The sequence below is a fragment of the Mesoplodon mirus genome (assembly GCF_964341445.2).
Source record: "Mesoplodon mirus genome assembly, chromosome: 9".
NCBI lineage: Eukaryota > Metazoa > Chordata > Mammalia > Artiodactyla > Ziphiidae > Mesoplodon > Mesoplodon mirus.
In genome coordinates this window covers 112,607,601-112,620,264 of record NC_138985.1, presented here as the reverse complement: position 1 = coordinate 112,620,264, position 12,664 = coordinate 112,607,601, and the positions used below count along the sequence as shown (strand labels likewise).

Below are 12,664 nucleotides of genomic sequence, written 5' to 3'. Positions count from 1 at the left end.
CTGAGGGCAGAGTGAAGGGGCAGCGGCTGTGAAGACCCCGGAGTAGGCGTGACCCTGCTGTGTTCCAAGGCGGCGGTCCCCAACCTTTCTGGCACCAGGGACCGGCTTTTCCGCGGGTGGACGGGGGTGGGGAGGGATGGTGCAGGCAGTGACGGCGACGGGCAGCGGCAGGTGAAGCTTTGCCGCCCGCCCGCCATTCACCTGCTGCTGCGCGGCCCGGTTCCTAATTGGGGGTTGGGGACCCCTGTTCTAAGGGAGGAAAGTCAGTGAGACTTGAACTTAGGTGAGTGGGTGGAGATTGACACGTAGGGTCTGGTCTTCCATGTAAGGAGCCACTGGGGCATCTCATGGGCGTGGGCAAGTAGCTACTTCTTATTACGAGTCACAGCACCACAGTCGAGTCTGATGGTGGGGGAGGTTTTTAAGAGTCTTTATTGGTTAAAAATGCATGAAAAGCGCTCTTTTCCCCCCTCCCTCGGGTTCAGCAGTGACCAGTTGATAGTGCCTGGTCCTTGAGACGCTGGAGGGGTGGCATCCGGAGAAAGGCGGGCAGAGTGTGTGGGGAGAGACGGGGCTCAGGGACTTCGGGGACAAGGTTCTGACAGTCAACACAAGATTCTGGGAAGACATGTCACCGCAGCCGGTTAGGAGCCAGTGTATGTTGGCGACCCCGGCTTGGGCTGTCAGCGAGCGTGCGCGCAGTGGGGTCTGGCCCAGGCAGGATGGGGGCCGTGGAGAGCAGCCCCGCGGTGACGGGTACCTGGCAGCCCGGAAGGGAAAGCAGTTTTGGGGGTGAGGTGGCTTTGGTGATCAAGGCGGAGAGCGAGGTCCCGCACCAGTCACTGACGGGCTGCCTTCCGCTCAACACATTTAGTTTGGCCCAGATGATTTAAATTTGATTTGTTTGCCCAAATTGTGAGATTCTCCGTGACGATGGGGTTTCTGGGCTGCCTTGAGAAGTGGATGGTGTCGTAGAATGGAGCTGGCATCTGAGGTCTGAACGGTGCCTGTCCTCCACGGCTGAGCCACAGCTGCGCCCTGTGGACTGGGGCTCCATCCGTGCGCTCACTTCCCACACTCCAGCCCTCCCGAACTCCGTCCCGTCACGCTTTGTGTTAACTCCTCTGGTCCTTGAGGTGAGTTTGAGTCTGAAGGGTGATTGGCAGCGAGTGGCTGAGGGAAGGAGGAGGAGGTCCCTGAGATGAGGTGGTCAGAGAAGGGCAGGGCCAGGCCTCGCCCGATGGTGTCACCAAGGATCAGGGAGAAGGTGGAGCCCAGGAAAGAGTGGGCACATCTGTGGGCGCCTGGGCCCGAGCGTCAGCACCCAGCTTCGCGAGGGCCTCGCGGGGAGCGAGGAGGTGGTCGGTTAGCCGAGCACGCGGGGCGGGCGGGATGCGGACGCCAGGCCAGAGGCAAGTGCGGACAGGAGATCAGAAATTGGGGGCGGGGGAGGCTGGAGGGCCAGCCAGTCTGGAGAGGCGACCTGGGCCGTCCAGGGGGCCTGCCCTGCTGGCAGGCGGAGACCCACGGGGGCGCTGGGAGGATGCCGGAGCCGGTGTGCAGAGCCTCTTCCCCGTCCTCAGCTGAGGAACCAGGAGTGGGAACAGGATGGACGTGCGGTGCTCTCCGTTCACTGGCGGGTAGAAAGCACTGTTGATCAGTGACTGGGCATTTCTGCTGGATTCCGCGTTTTTCAAATACAGTGGATGTTGACTTAAATCCCAAGTTCCCTCCATTTGGATGTAGAGGTAAAGTCATCTCATTGGAAATGGAAATGCTGACTACACGGGGTGGGGTGGGTGGGGGGTGCTGGGCGTATCTCTGCATTTGCGTCCTCCTGCAGGTCAGACCTCCGCAGAAGACAGACCTGATCTCCTCAGCCGCGGGCAGAGGTGGGACCAGTTCTAGCGAGGGAATGGTTTTGATCACTGACGAGAACCCTTACGAAGAGATCTTCTGAGGGTCCTTCAGCAGTGGCAGAACACTAGGCCGTTTTGCTGCTAGATGTGAAGAAAATGAACCTTTAAAATGTTAGAAGTAAAAGATGTGGTTTAAAATTAGATCAGGGGGTTGAGGAAACATAGCAACCACCAAACTCCTGTTTAAATTGCAAATTTCTGGTGGTTAGGAGCCGTGTGGTGTGTGTCACGCTGTTTTACACAAATGTTGCGGCTCTCAGTATTAAGTAGCTTAAATAAGGACTGTGGCAACTATGAGGGGAAAATTCAAAGTGACGTTCACTAAAAATCGTAGTTGGCAGTGTGGCGAATCGTGTGCTCAAGCAGTTAGGAGGTTTTTTTCTTTGATTTTTCAGGACAAACATAGGTTCTCGGCCAGAGGCAGATCAGAGGGTTGAACAAGCCATCTGATGAGTGTGCAAGGTGTTCTAAGGGGCACCTCACACCCCCTGGCCTGCCGGGGTGCCCTCTCCCCAGCCGGGCTGGCCAGGTGCATACACGGCTTTCCAGGCCGTTGTCCACCTCTCAGCCCGGCTGGGCTCTCGCCAGCATCTCTGTCTGCTCTGAGTTGCCCTCCTGTTGCGTCCTGGCCTCCCCCAGCCCCTTCAGATCATGGTTGCCCACGGAAGGGGCCTCCAGCTGAGTCCTGGCCCCGGGCGTTCCTGCCAGCCCACCTGACGCCCCCACGAGCTCCCCTGACCTGGGGAGCAGCAGCACGTGGGCAGCAGTCAGGTCAGCCCTGTTCGTGATGGCAGACAGGCAGCTGTATCGAATTTACCTAGGCTGTTTACTTCCGGGGGTGAAAGAGTAAGATATGTACGGAAGTTTAAATTTTAATGGTATCACAGGCTGTAAAGTGATGGTAACTCCCTCCCACCCCTGACCCCATTACCCCTGTGCCAGACCAGGCCCACCTTTGCGTGGGCTCGTGGCCCATCTACAGATATCCAGGCAGGGTCCCCTCCCCACTCCTGTCTGCTTTTTTTTTTTTGTGGCACGCGGGCCTCTCACTGTTGTGGCCTCTCCCGTTGCGGAGCACAGGCTCCGGACGCGCAGGCTCAGCAGCCATGGCTCACGGGCCCAGCCGCTCCGCAGCATGTGGGATCTTCCCGGACCGGGGCACAAACCCGTGTCCCCTGCATCAGCAGGCGGACTCTCAACCACTGCGCCACCAGGGAAGCCCCTGCCTGCTTTTTTATGGAAATGTTAGCATCCCAAATGCTGTTCTGTATACTTGGGCAGGATATGTGGTGGGGTTCATTTCTCCCTCCACTTTACTGGGTATTTTTTAACACTTGCGTAGAGAAGAATTAGTTATCCTGTTAATTACAAACGTATTGAAAACTTTTTTTCCTTCTCAGAGCTCAACTTGAGGAGTTCTCGAAGTACCCAAAGAGTCTCCTTATAGAGATGTCTTACCTATAGGCTGATTTCAAAGACAGATGTACTCAAACCCTTGAGTTTAACTTATTTCAATTTTAATTTATTTCACCACTAAATCCAAAGTCTGTTACTCTTGCAAATTATATAACCTTTACGTTTTGGAGTCTGTTTTAAGTGCAAGAGATATGTCAAAAACATATTTGAGATTTTTGTATAGGTTTGGTTTATGTGCACGTTGCATTTCTGGAGTTTTATTTAAATGACAAGGATGTTTTAATGGAGATAAATTGTATCGATTGACTTTTGGTAAAATCTGTTTGTTACTGGTTTCCTTGACCGTGAGAAGTTGGCTTCCAGTTTTTGTTACTTGAGCATGTTGGGAAAATTCATCGTATGACACGTTTCTTTTGTCACATCCAGTGCTGCGCAGGGTAGTAAAATGACATGGCGACCTGACGCTCAGCGAGCTGGTGTCTCCTGTCCCGGTCCGGCCCCTCCCCGCCCTGCAGCTTGTTCAGCTCTCGGGCCGACTTCTGTCCCTGGGAGGGAGGCTGAGCTCGACCTCAGCTGGCTGGCGGCGGGGTCTCTAGCTCGAGGTGTCTGTCCCACGTGTGGAGCTCCCGTCACCTCTGAGGAAGGCGAGTGTGCCAGCTGTGCTGAGGGCCTCTCGGCTGGGGGAAGGTCGACCACGCACACAGACGTAGTGCTGGGGTCTCTTCCGTCCCTCGTTCGTGTGACAGCTGGACGACTGCAGACGGGAGGGGCCGGCGGCTGCTCTCCAGGGTCGCTTGTGTCCCGTGCCTTCACTCGGGTGGGGTCTTTGCGTCCTCCTCTGCTGGACCCCTTGCTCCTTTGGGAAGTGGCAGCTGTGGGAAGGAGGCTTGGGTCAGGCTCTCCGGCTGCCGGTGCCTTCATGGCCGGGCAGGAGGGGGCCCAGGAGGCACAAGGCCGCGCCCCGGGGCCGGCGAGGTCAGTGTGGCCGAACACCCACCCCTCTGCTCTAGAGCACATCCGCCACTTGAGCTTGTGTCGGTCAACTTTCACTCATTAGCTTGTTCCACTTCACTTAGGTTAGTTTCACTTTTTGGTGAAGATGTCTCACAATATGAATTTATTTGCTTCACGGAGACTGGTGCTGCTTAGTGCGCAGGAGACAACGGCAGTTGCGTTTGCACCGTCCGGTTAGCGAACGTCTGGCTGATGGCGTGTAGGGTGTGCCGTCGCCCTCCTGACGAGGGCCGGGGAGCACACGTCAGCAGCTGCTGATGACCACCTCGCCTGATTTCTGTTTCCAGATCTTACAGTCCCTCGCAGCTCCGACAAAGACCTTAGAGCCGCAGGTGAACCACGGCCAGCAGGGCCATGCGAACGCAGCGCTGCTCAGCCAGGCGAAAGTGGCCCCGGAGCCACATCTGTCGCCGCCGGCCCCGCCGCCCGTCCTGCACCTGCCGCCCCAGCAGGCCCTGCAGCTCCAGCAGCAGCCTTACCCGCCGCCGCCGCCGCCTCCGTTTCGGCCGCCGCTGCAGGCCCACCAGCACCAGCTCCCCCCGCAGCAGCAGGCGCTGCAGCACCAGCTCGCACACCTGCAGCAGCTCCAGCGTCTGCACCAGCAGCAGATGCAGACGCAGGCGCCCCAGGCCCCGCCGTGCCGGCCGCAGTACCAGCTGTTTGGACATGACCCAGCCGTGGAGAGTTAGTACTGTGGTTTCTTCTTTCTGTCCCTCCCAAAAGTCCTGTACGTACTTGGAGAGGGTTTGCAGGTGGGGTAAGGACTCGTGCCAAACTAACCCTTAGAAAACGGGGAATGGGGGTCTCGTTACCGAACAAAGGATACAGGTAGGGGGACGGAACAGTTAGATCTCTTTGGTACTGTGGGACGCCATACCCTGAGGTGGACACTGGCGTCCACAGAACATCAGGCTGCCGCAGGGACCAACGCGGGATGCTCAGTGCCCAGGCAGGAACCGTTGGTTTCATGTTCTCAGTCACTTAACGTAGACAGGCGAGCAGCTGTGTTTGCAGCAGTACGCCAGCGGCCCTCACTGTCCTGGTGGATACGTGGTGGTCAAGCGTGAGTCGCTTCACGCATGCATGTTGAACTCTGCCAAATGAGCTTGTTTGTGTTTTGTGCACACATGCATGGGGTTGGGACTTTAATGTGTATGATTCTATTCTAGTTCCAGAAGAAGGCTTCTTACTGGGATGTGTGTTTGCAGTTGCGGATTATCCAGAGCAGATGTCTGACAAACAGCTGCTGGCCACCTGGAAAAGGGTAAGGTTACTGAGATGCAGATACATATACGTATACACATACATATAATATCTGAAGGTGTTATGGGCATTTTTATTAACAGCCCCCGGGACCTTGGGCAGATCCGCTGTCTGGGCTTTAGTTTTCCTAACTGTAAGGGGAAAAGGTTGGACTTTCTCATTCTTAAGATTATTTTCAGTCCTGAAATTCTGAGTGGCACGGATGACTTGTATATAACCGGGGGTGTGGGAAGAAGATCGGGTTTTGGTGCCCTCGGGTTGGGACCCTGGACTTATATGTAGCTGTGTCATCTCTGTTCTCCAAAGGCGAGTGGCTGGAAGGGACTGCAGAGTCTTCTAGCCCAGGTGTGGAACTGAGTCCGTTGATTGATTTATTAGTTTGCACGGTGGCCTTTAAAGAAAAGGAAAAGTAAACACTTTCTCTTGCAGTGCCACAAATCAAAATTGAGTCCAATTTTCTTTAAAAACATGAGTTTATGTGCTTCAGATGCATCTTCAGTGGGCTTCCCTGCAAGCGTTGGTGTTTAAGCCCCCGCCATGTGCCAGGCACACTGTCAGACCTAGGGAACGCTGGTGACTGAACAGGAGCAAGGAAATGGTGAAACGGGTAGAGGAACGGCCGCACGCTCAGGTGATGGTGAATGGCACGTTGGGTGCTGGAGAGCCTGGAGGAAGGCGCTGGCCGGGGCGGGGCTTGTTAAGCAGAGGACCCGTCTGCAAGGCCGAGGCCGAGTAAGAGTTCAGGGGAGGGAGGGGTCCCAGTGGAGAGAGTGGCATCGGCAGGGCCGCGGGGCTGTGGCAGCAGGAGAGCACGCTCCTGGGGCCGGGGTTAGGGTCGGGGTCCAGGAGGCACGGAGGGCCGGAGACTAAGGCCAGGCCGTCCCTTCCAAGACCCAACTTACCTGGCACGTTGTAGGAACCGGAGTTTGCTCCCCATCGTCTTGAGAGTGTGTGGAGCGTGGGCAGGTGTGCGTGCGGCCGTGAGATGTTGGGCACGGGAGGCTGGAGAGGTGGCTGGGCCGGGGCTTGGTTGGGAAGCACTGAGCACCCGAAGGAGGGCAGTCGCCAGGGGCGGGAGAGGAGACGCCTGTCTGAGAGTTACAGCGGCAGATTTTTTTGTTTGTTTGTTTGTTTAATTATGGAAGTGTAGGGGGTAATGATATTTAGAAACTATCCCGAAAAAAAAGTAGAACAAAATTCAGAGATACGAAGAGGTTTGCTTTCGGTTTTGGGGGGTTTTGTTTTTGTTTGTCAGTGAAAGGGTTAGCCCGAGAGGTCCAAAATTAAGTCCTGGAAGTTTGGGAACAGAGGAAATGAAGGCAAGAAAGTTGAAAGAAGGTCGCTTATAACTGAAGGGCGTTTCTGCAGATTGAAAGGAGAGAAGAGGGCGCTGTTCGGGCCGCCGTGAAGGTGCAGCATGTGAGGGCTGCCCGGGCTCAAGGCTGAGGACACATACCAGCGGGACCTGGGCGGGCGTCTGGCTCTCAGAGGCAGCCCGTGATTCCCAGCCTGGGATGCCGTATCCAGTCCGTCAGTCACATGGGACTGTGGGATGAAGATATTTTCAGACTCCCCCAGTCGAAAACTGTGCCTGCCGTGCCACCCAAGAGGAGGGTGTGGCCAAGGGTGGGGCTTGACCCAGAGATGGAAAGGGATTCCGAGGGTGAGGGTGCAGAGCAGTGCAGACGGGCGTGAGGGCTGGTGGGGAGGGAGCAGCCAGCACCGGAGCGGGGGGCGGCGTCCGGGAGGGACGGCACGGGCTGGGGGAGGCAGGTCGCTGGAGGGGCTGGACCGTGTGAAGCAGGGGTGACGCTGCGTTCGTCTTCTGTTGCTCTGTGACGACTCCCCCGAGACTCTGACTTGAAACAACAGATGCTTACTACCCCGTGGTTCCTGTGTGGGCTGGGAGTCCTGAAGTGGCTTAGCGGGTGGCTAGAGCCCTGGCCCCCAGGAGGCTGCCTCTGAGAGCTCTGCTGGGCTGCAGGAACCGCTTAGAATGCCGCCCCCATGGCTCTTGGGGGGCTCACCCCCCCCCCCCGCCCCGGGCCTCTCCAGGGAGCGCATCCGCTCAACGTGGCGCCGGCTCCCCCGTGGCTTTGCTGAGGCCGCATGCCATCACCCAGCGCGCTCTGTTGGTCTGGCCCATGCTCCAGGCTGAGTCCAGCCCTGGCCCCTGGAGGGAGGAGGGTCAGGTGACATGCTTTTGAGCCAGCACGTTGCATTTCTTTGAAGAGTCTGGGAAAGAAATAGTGAAAGGTGCATGGAAAGCTGAGAAAAAGACAGGTGAGAAGGAGGGGAACGAGGCATTTGTTAACACCAGGGAAAGCAAAAGTTGGTAGCAGAAAGGAACTTCGTCCCCGTGTGCCCTGATAGACCGGGTGGTGAGCCATACTGTATTAAATCCCAAAGGCTGATTGAAATAGGGACTGTGATAGAACCAAATTAGGAAGGCACATGTGTGTGTGTGTGTGTGTTTTAGTTTCTTGGGGGAAGGTGGCCTCCACAGTAGGAGGTTGGTAGATAACATCTGAAGCTAAAAAACAAAGAAATAGCACAGAATGTATTAGTTAGAACATATTAATATTTACCAGAAGACAGAGTTACAGAGCTGGATATGGCAGCCTTAGGGGAGTGGAAAGTGAATGGGGTAGCAAACTGCTGGCTTTGTCCTGGGCCTCATTAAACTATGTTTATGCATCACTTTAATCAACATAAAAATCAAACTTTAAAAGTAGTAAATGGAGAGGAGTGGGTCAAGATGGCAGAGGAGAACAACGTGGAGCTCACCTCCTTCCACAAATAACGTCCGAAATACATGTACGTGTGGAAGCGGTTCTCACACAATGCCTACTGAATGCTGGCAGAAGACCTCGGACTTCTGAAGGGGCAAGAAAATCTCCACGTAACCAGGTAGGACAAAAGAAAAAAGAAAAAAAAAGAAAGGAATCGGGATGGGGCCTGCGCCCCTGGGAGGGAGCTGTGAAAGAGGAAAGGTTCCTGCACCCTGGGAGGCCCCTCCCTGTCAGGGAGATCAGCCGGGACAGAAAGGGAGCTTCCGAACATACAAAGAAGAACTTCCACCAATCCTTCTCAGACTCTTCCAAAAGACTGAAGAGGAGGGAACACTCCCGAAGACCTCTGTGAAGCCACCATCACCCTGATACCAAAGCCAGACAAAGACACTACCAAAAAAGAAAATTACAGGCCAGTATCTTTGATGAACATAGATGGATGCAGGAATGCTCAACAAAGTATTAGCAAACCTAACCCAACAAAACATAAAAAAGATGATAACACCATGACCAAGTGGGATGCAGCCCAAGTTCACGAGGATGGTTCAGCATACACAAATCAATCGGTGTGATACAGCATGTCAACAAAAGAAAAGACAAAAACCACATGATCACCTCAATAGATGCAGAAAAAGCATTTGACGAAATTCAACATCCATTCGTGATTCAAAACTCTTACCAAAGTGGGTATGGAGGGACCAAAATATAATAAAAGCTATTTATGACAAACCCACAGCCAATACAATACTCAAAAGTGAAAAGCTGAAAGCCCTCCTGTGAAAATCTGGAATAAGACAAAGATGCCCACTCTCACCTCTTCTATTCAACATAGTTTTGGAAGTCCTAACCACAGCAATCAGACGAGATAAAAAGGTACCCGAAGTGATCGGGAAGAGGTAGAATTGTCATTATATTCATGTAACGTGATGCATACAGAAAACCCCAAAGACTACACACAAAACTGAGTTCAGCAAGGCAGGAGGAGGATACAACATACAGAAATCGGTTGCATTTCTGTATTCTAATAATGAAATATCAAAATGGGAATGTAAAAAAAACAGTTCCTTTTAAAATCGTACTCCCCAAAATAAAATACTTAGGAATAAACCTGGCCAAGGAGGTGAAAGACTTCCAGGCTGAGAACTATAAAACATTAATAAAGGAAATTGAAGATGACTGAAAGAAATGGAAAGCTATCCCATGCTCTTGGATGGGAAGAACTAATATTGTTAAAATGGCCATACTACCCAAAGCAATCTACAGGTTTAATGTCACCCCTATCAAATTACCCATGACATTTTCCACAACTAGAACAATCCTAAAATTTATATGGAACCATAAAAGACCCAGAATTGCCAAAGCAATCCTGAAGAAAAAGAACAAAGCAGGAGCCATGACCCTCCCAGACTTCAGACAATACTACAAAGCTACAGTAATCAAAACAGTGCGTGGTACTGGCACAAAAACAGACATACGGATCAGTGGATCAGTGGGCCCAATAGAGTGCCCAGAAATAAACCCACACAGTTACAGTCAGTTAATCTTCAACAAAGGAGGCAAGAATATACAATGGAGAAGAGACAGGCTCTTCAGCAAGTGGTGTTGGGAAAGCTGGACAGCTGCATGTAAGTCAGTGAAGTTAGAACACACCCTCACACCTACACAAAAATAAACTCAAAATGGCTTAAAGACTTAAACGTAAGACATTACACCATAAAACTCCTAGAAGAGAATACAGGAAAAGCATTCTCTTTGACTTAAATCATACCCATGTTTTCTTAGGTCAGTCTCCCAAGGCAGTAGAAATAAAAGCAAAAATAAACAAGTGGGACCTGATCAAACTTACAAGCTTTTGCACAGCAAAGGAGACCATAAACAAAATGAAAAGGCAACCTACCGACTGGGAGAAAATCTTTGCAAATGATGCAACCGCCAAGGGCTTAATTTCCAAAATACACAAACAGCCTCATACAACTCAACCACAAAAAAAACAACCCAATTGAAAAATGGACCTAAAATAGACATTTCTCTAAAGTAGACATAGAGATGGCCAATAGGCACACGAAAAGATGCTCAGTATCACGAATTATTAGAGAAAAGCAGATCAGAACTACCATGAGGTATCACCTCACACAGGTCAGAATGGCCATCATTAAAAATAACAAATACAAATAACAAATGCTGGAGAGGGTGTGGAGAAAAGGGAACCCTCCTACACTGTTGGTGGGAATGTAAGTTGGTGCAGCCACTATGGAAAACAGTATGGAGGCTCCTCAAAAAGCTAAAACTAGAACTACTGTGTGATCCAGCAGTCCCACTGCTGGGCATAAACCTAGACAAAACTGTAATTCAAAAAGACACATGCACCCCTGTGTTCATAGCAGCACTATTCACAATAGCCAAGGCGTGGAAGCAACCTAAATGTCCGTCGACAGATGAATGGATAAGGAAGACGTGGCACATATCTGCAATGGAACATTACTCAGCCATAAGAAGGAATGAAATAATGCCATTTGCAGCAACCTGGATGGACCTAGAGATGATCATACTGAGTGAAGTAAGCCAGACAGAGAAAGACAAATATCATATGATATCACTTAGCTGTGGAATCTAAAATGCTACACAAACGAACCTATCTACAAAACAGAAGCAGACTCATGAACACACAGAACAGACTTGTGGTCGCCCAGAAGCAGCGGGTTGTGGGGGCGGACGGAGTGGGAGGGAGTGTGAGGTCAGCAGGTGTAAGCGAGCGTGCAGAGAGTGGCCAGGCGCAGGGTCCTGCTGTAGCGCACAGGGAGCTGCATTCAACGTGCTGTGATGAACTGTAACGGAAAAGAATATTTTAGGAAAAGGATTTGTATATGTGTATGTGTAACTGAATCACTGTGCCGTGCACCTGAAACTAACACCACATTGTAAATCAACTAGACTCCAGTTTAAAAAACATTTTTTTTAATAAAAAATTTTAAAAAGTCGTAAATGAAATGGAACTGTTCCGTGGGGCAGGTCTTTTTAACGTATAAAGTTCTCGCTCTTTCCATATATACAGCGTTTTAAGTTTTGACCAGTTCCCCTCAGTGCCACACAACTATGTAACCACTGCTGTCGGGGTACGGGACAGTCCCCTCACGCCAAAAAACTGAATCTGTTTTTAAAAATAATTTTCTGTTGTTCAAAGACTCCATTTTGACCTTTTTTTTTTCTTTTCCCCTTTTAGAATAAAGTTTCTTAAAAGCAGTGATTCTAGCCCCGGGGGACGATTGGCAATGTCTGAAACAGTTTTCACTGTCGCAGCTGGGGGAGTGTTATTGGCATCTCAGGGGGAGAGGTCAGGGGTGCTGCGGGCCCCCTGAGACGCTCAGGATGCCCCCCCTGCAGCTCAGTCAGCTGGTGTAAAACGTCCGTAATGCCCAGTTGAGAAACCCTGTTTTAGAAAGAGCATTCCACTTTTCCTTTGGAAATGCAGATGGAATGGTGTTAAAGTTCATTTTTATTGTACAGTGCAGGGTGGAAAAGTCCGTAGATATAACTGATAACATATCTTTTATACTTTTGGGGAACTAGACAATGAAAACGTATAATGGATTCTTTTAAAAGCTGTCTTATTTGAAATTACAGTTCCCTCCTCCCCTGACTGTGACTCTGGGTCTTGTGTGTGTCTAGATAATCCAGGCGCACGGAGGTGCCGTGGACCCCACGTTCTCGAGCCGCTGCACACACCTGCTCTGTGAGAGTCAAGTGAGCGGGCTGTTCGCACAGGTGAGTGGAGGCTCAGCTGCGGTGTGACTGAGTCTGTCCCTTTCTCTCCCTTTCTCTGGACAGTGTTAGTGTCCTGAGTGACCCTAGTGAGGCTCGGGGTTGGAAAGGACTTTCTTCTACTGATTCTCCTCGGGCTTTGGTGGGATAGATGGATCCCTCTGTGGCCACCAGGCCTTTCTGTCTGTGAGGAGTAGGGCAGGGGAAGCCCCAGGTGGTGCTGGGGAGGGTAGACGGCCTTCCGCTCCCGTCCAGGGCCACGCTGAACGCAGAGCGGCCGGAGCGGGATTTCTTAACTGTTGGGGGGATTCGTGTGCAGGCCTGACCCGGTCAGTCCTCCGAGCTTCTGTCCTGCAGAGCAGAAGCCTCCTCCTCAGTATTACCTGCTCTCATCCCCTGAAGGTTCCTTTCTTAAAAATGTTATTTGTAGACAGACAGGTGTCAGTGTGTGTGACACACGGCCTCTAAGGAACCCCTGTTACAGAGTAGGTAGTGGTGCCT

The 12,664-nt window shown here is 52.0% G+C and overlaps 1 protein-coding gene across 1 annotated transcript in view; it reads left to right on the top strand.

Moving 5' to 3' along the window:
- PAXIP1 (PAX interacting protein 1) overlaps positions 1-12,664 on the top strand; it is a 48,314-nt gene that overhangs the window by 20,691 nt on the left and 14,959 nt on the right. The window contains exons 7-9 of the mRNA XM_082632822.1: positions 4,637-5,033; positions 5,519-5,613; positions 12,071-12,166. Of these exons, the coding sequence (XP_082488948.1) occupies positions 4,637-5,033; positions 5,519-5,613; positions 12,071-12,166 (588 nt within the window). The remainder of the gene's footprint in view (positions 1-4,636; positions 5,034-5,518; positions 5,614-12,070; positions 12,167-12,664) is intronic.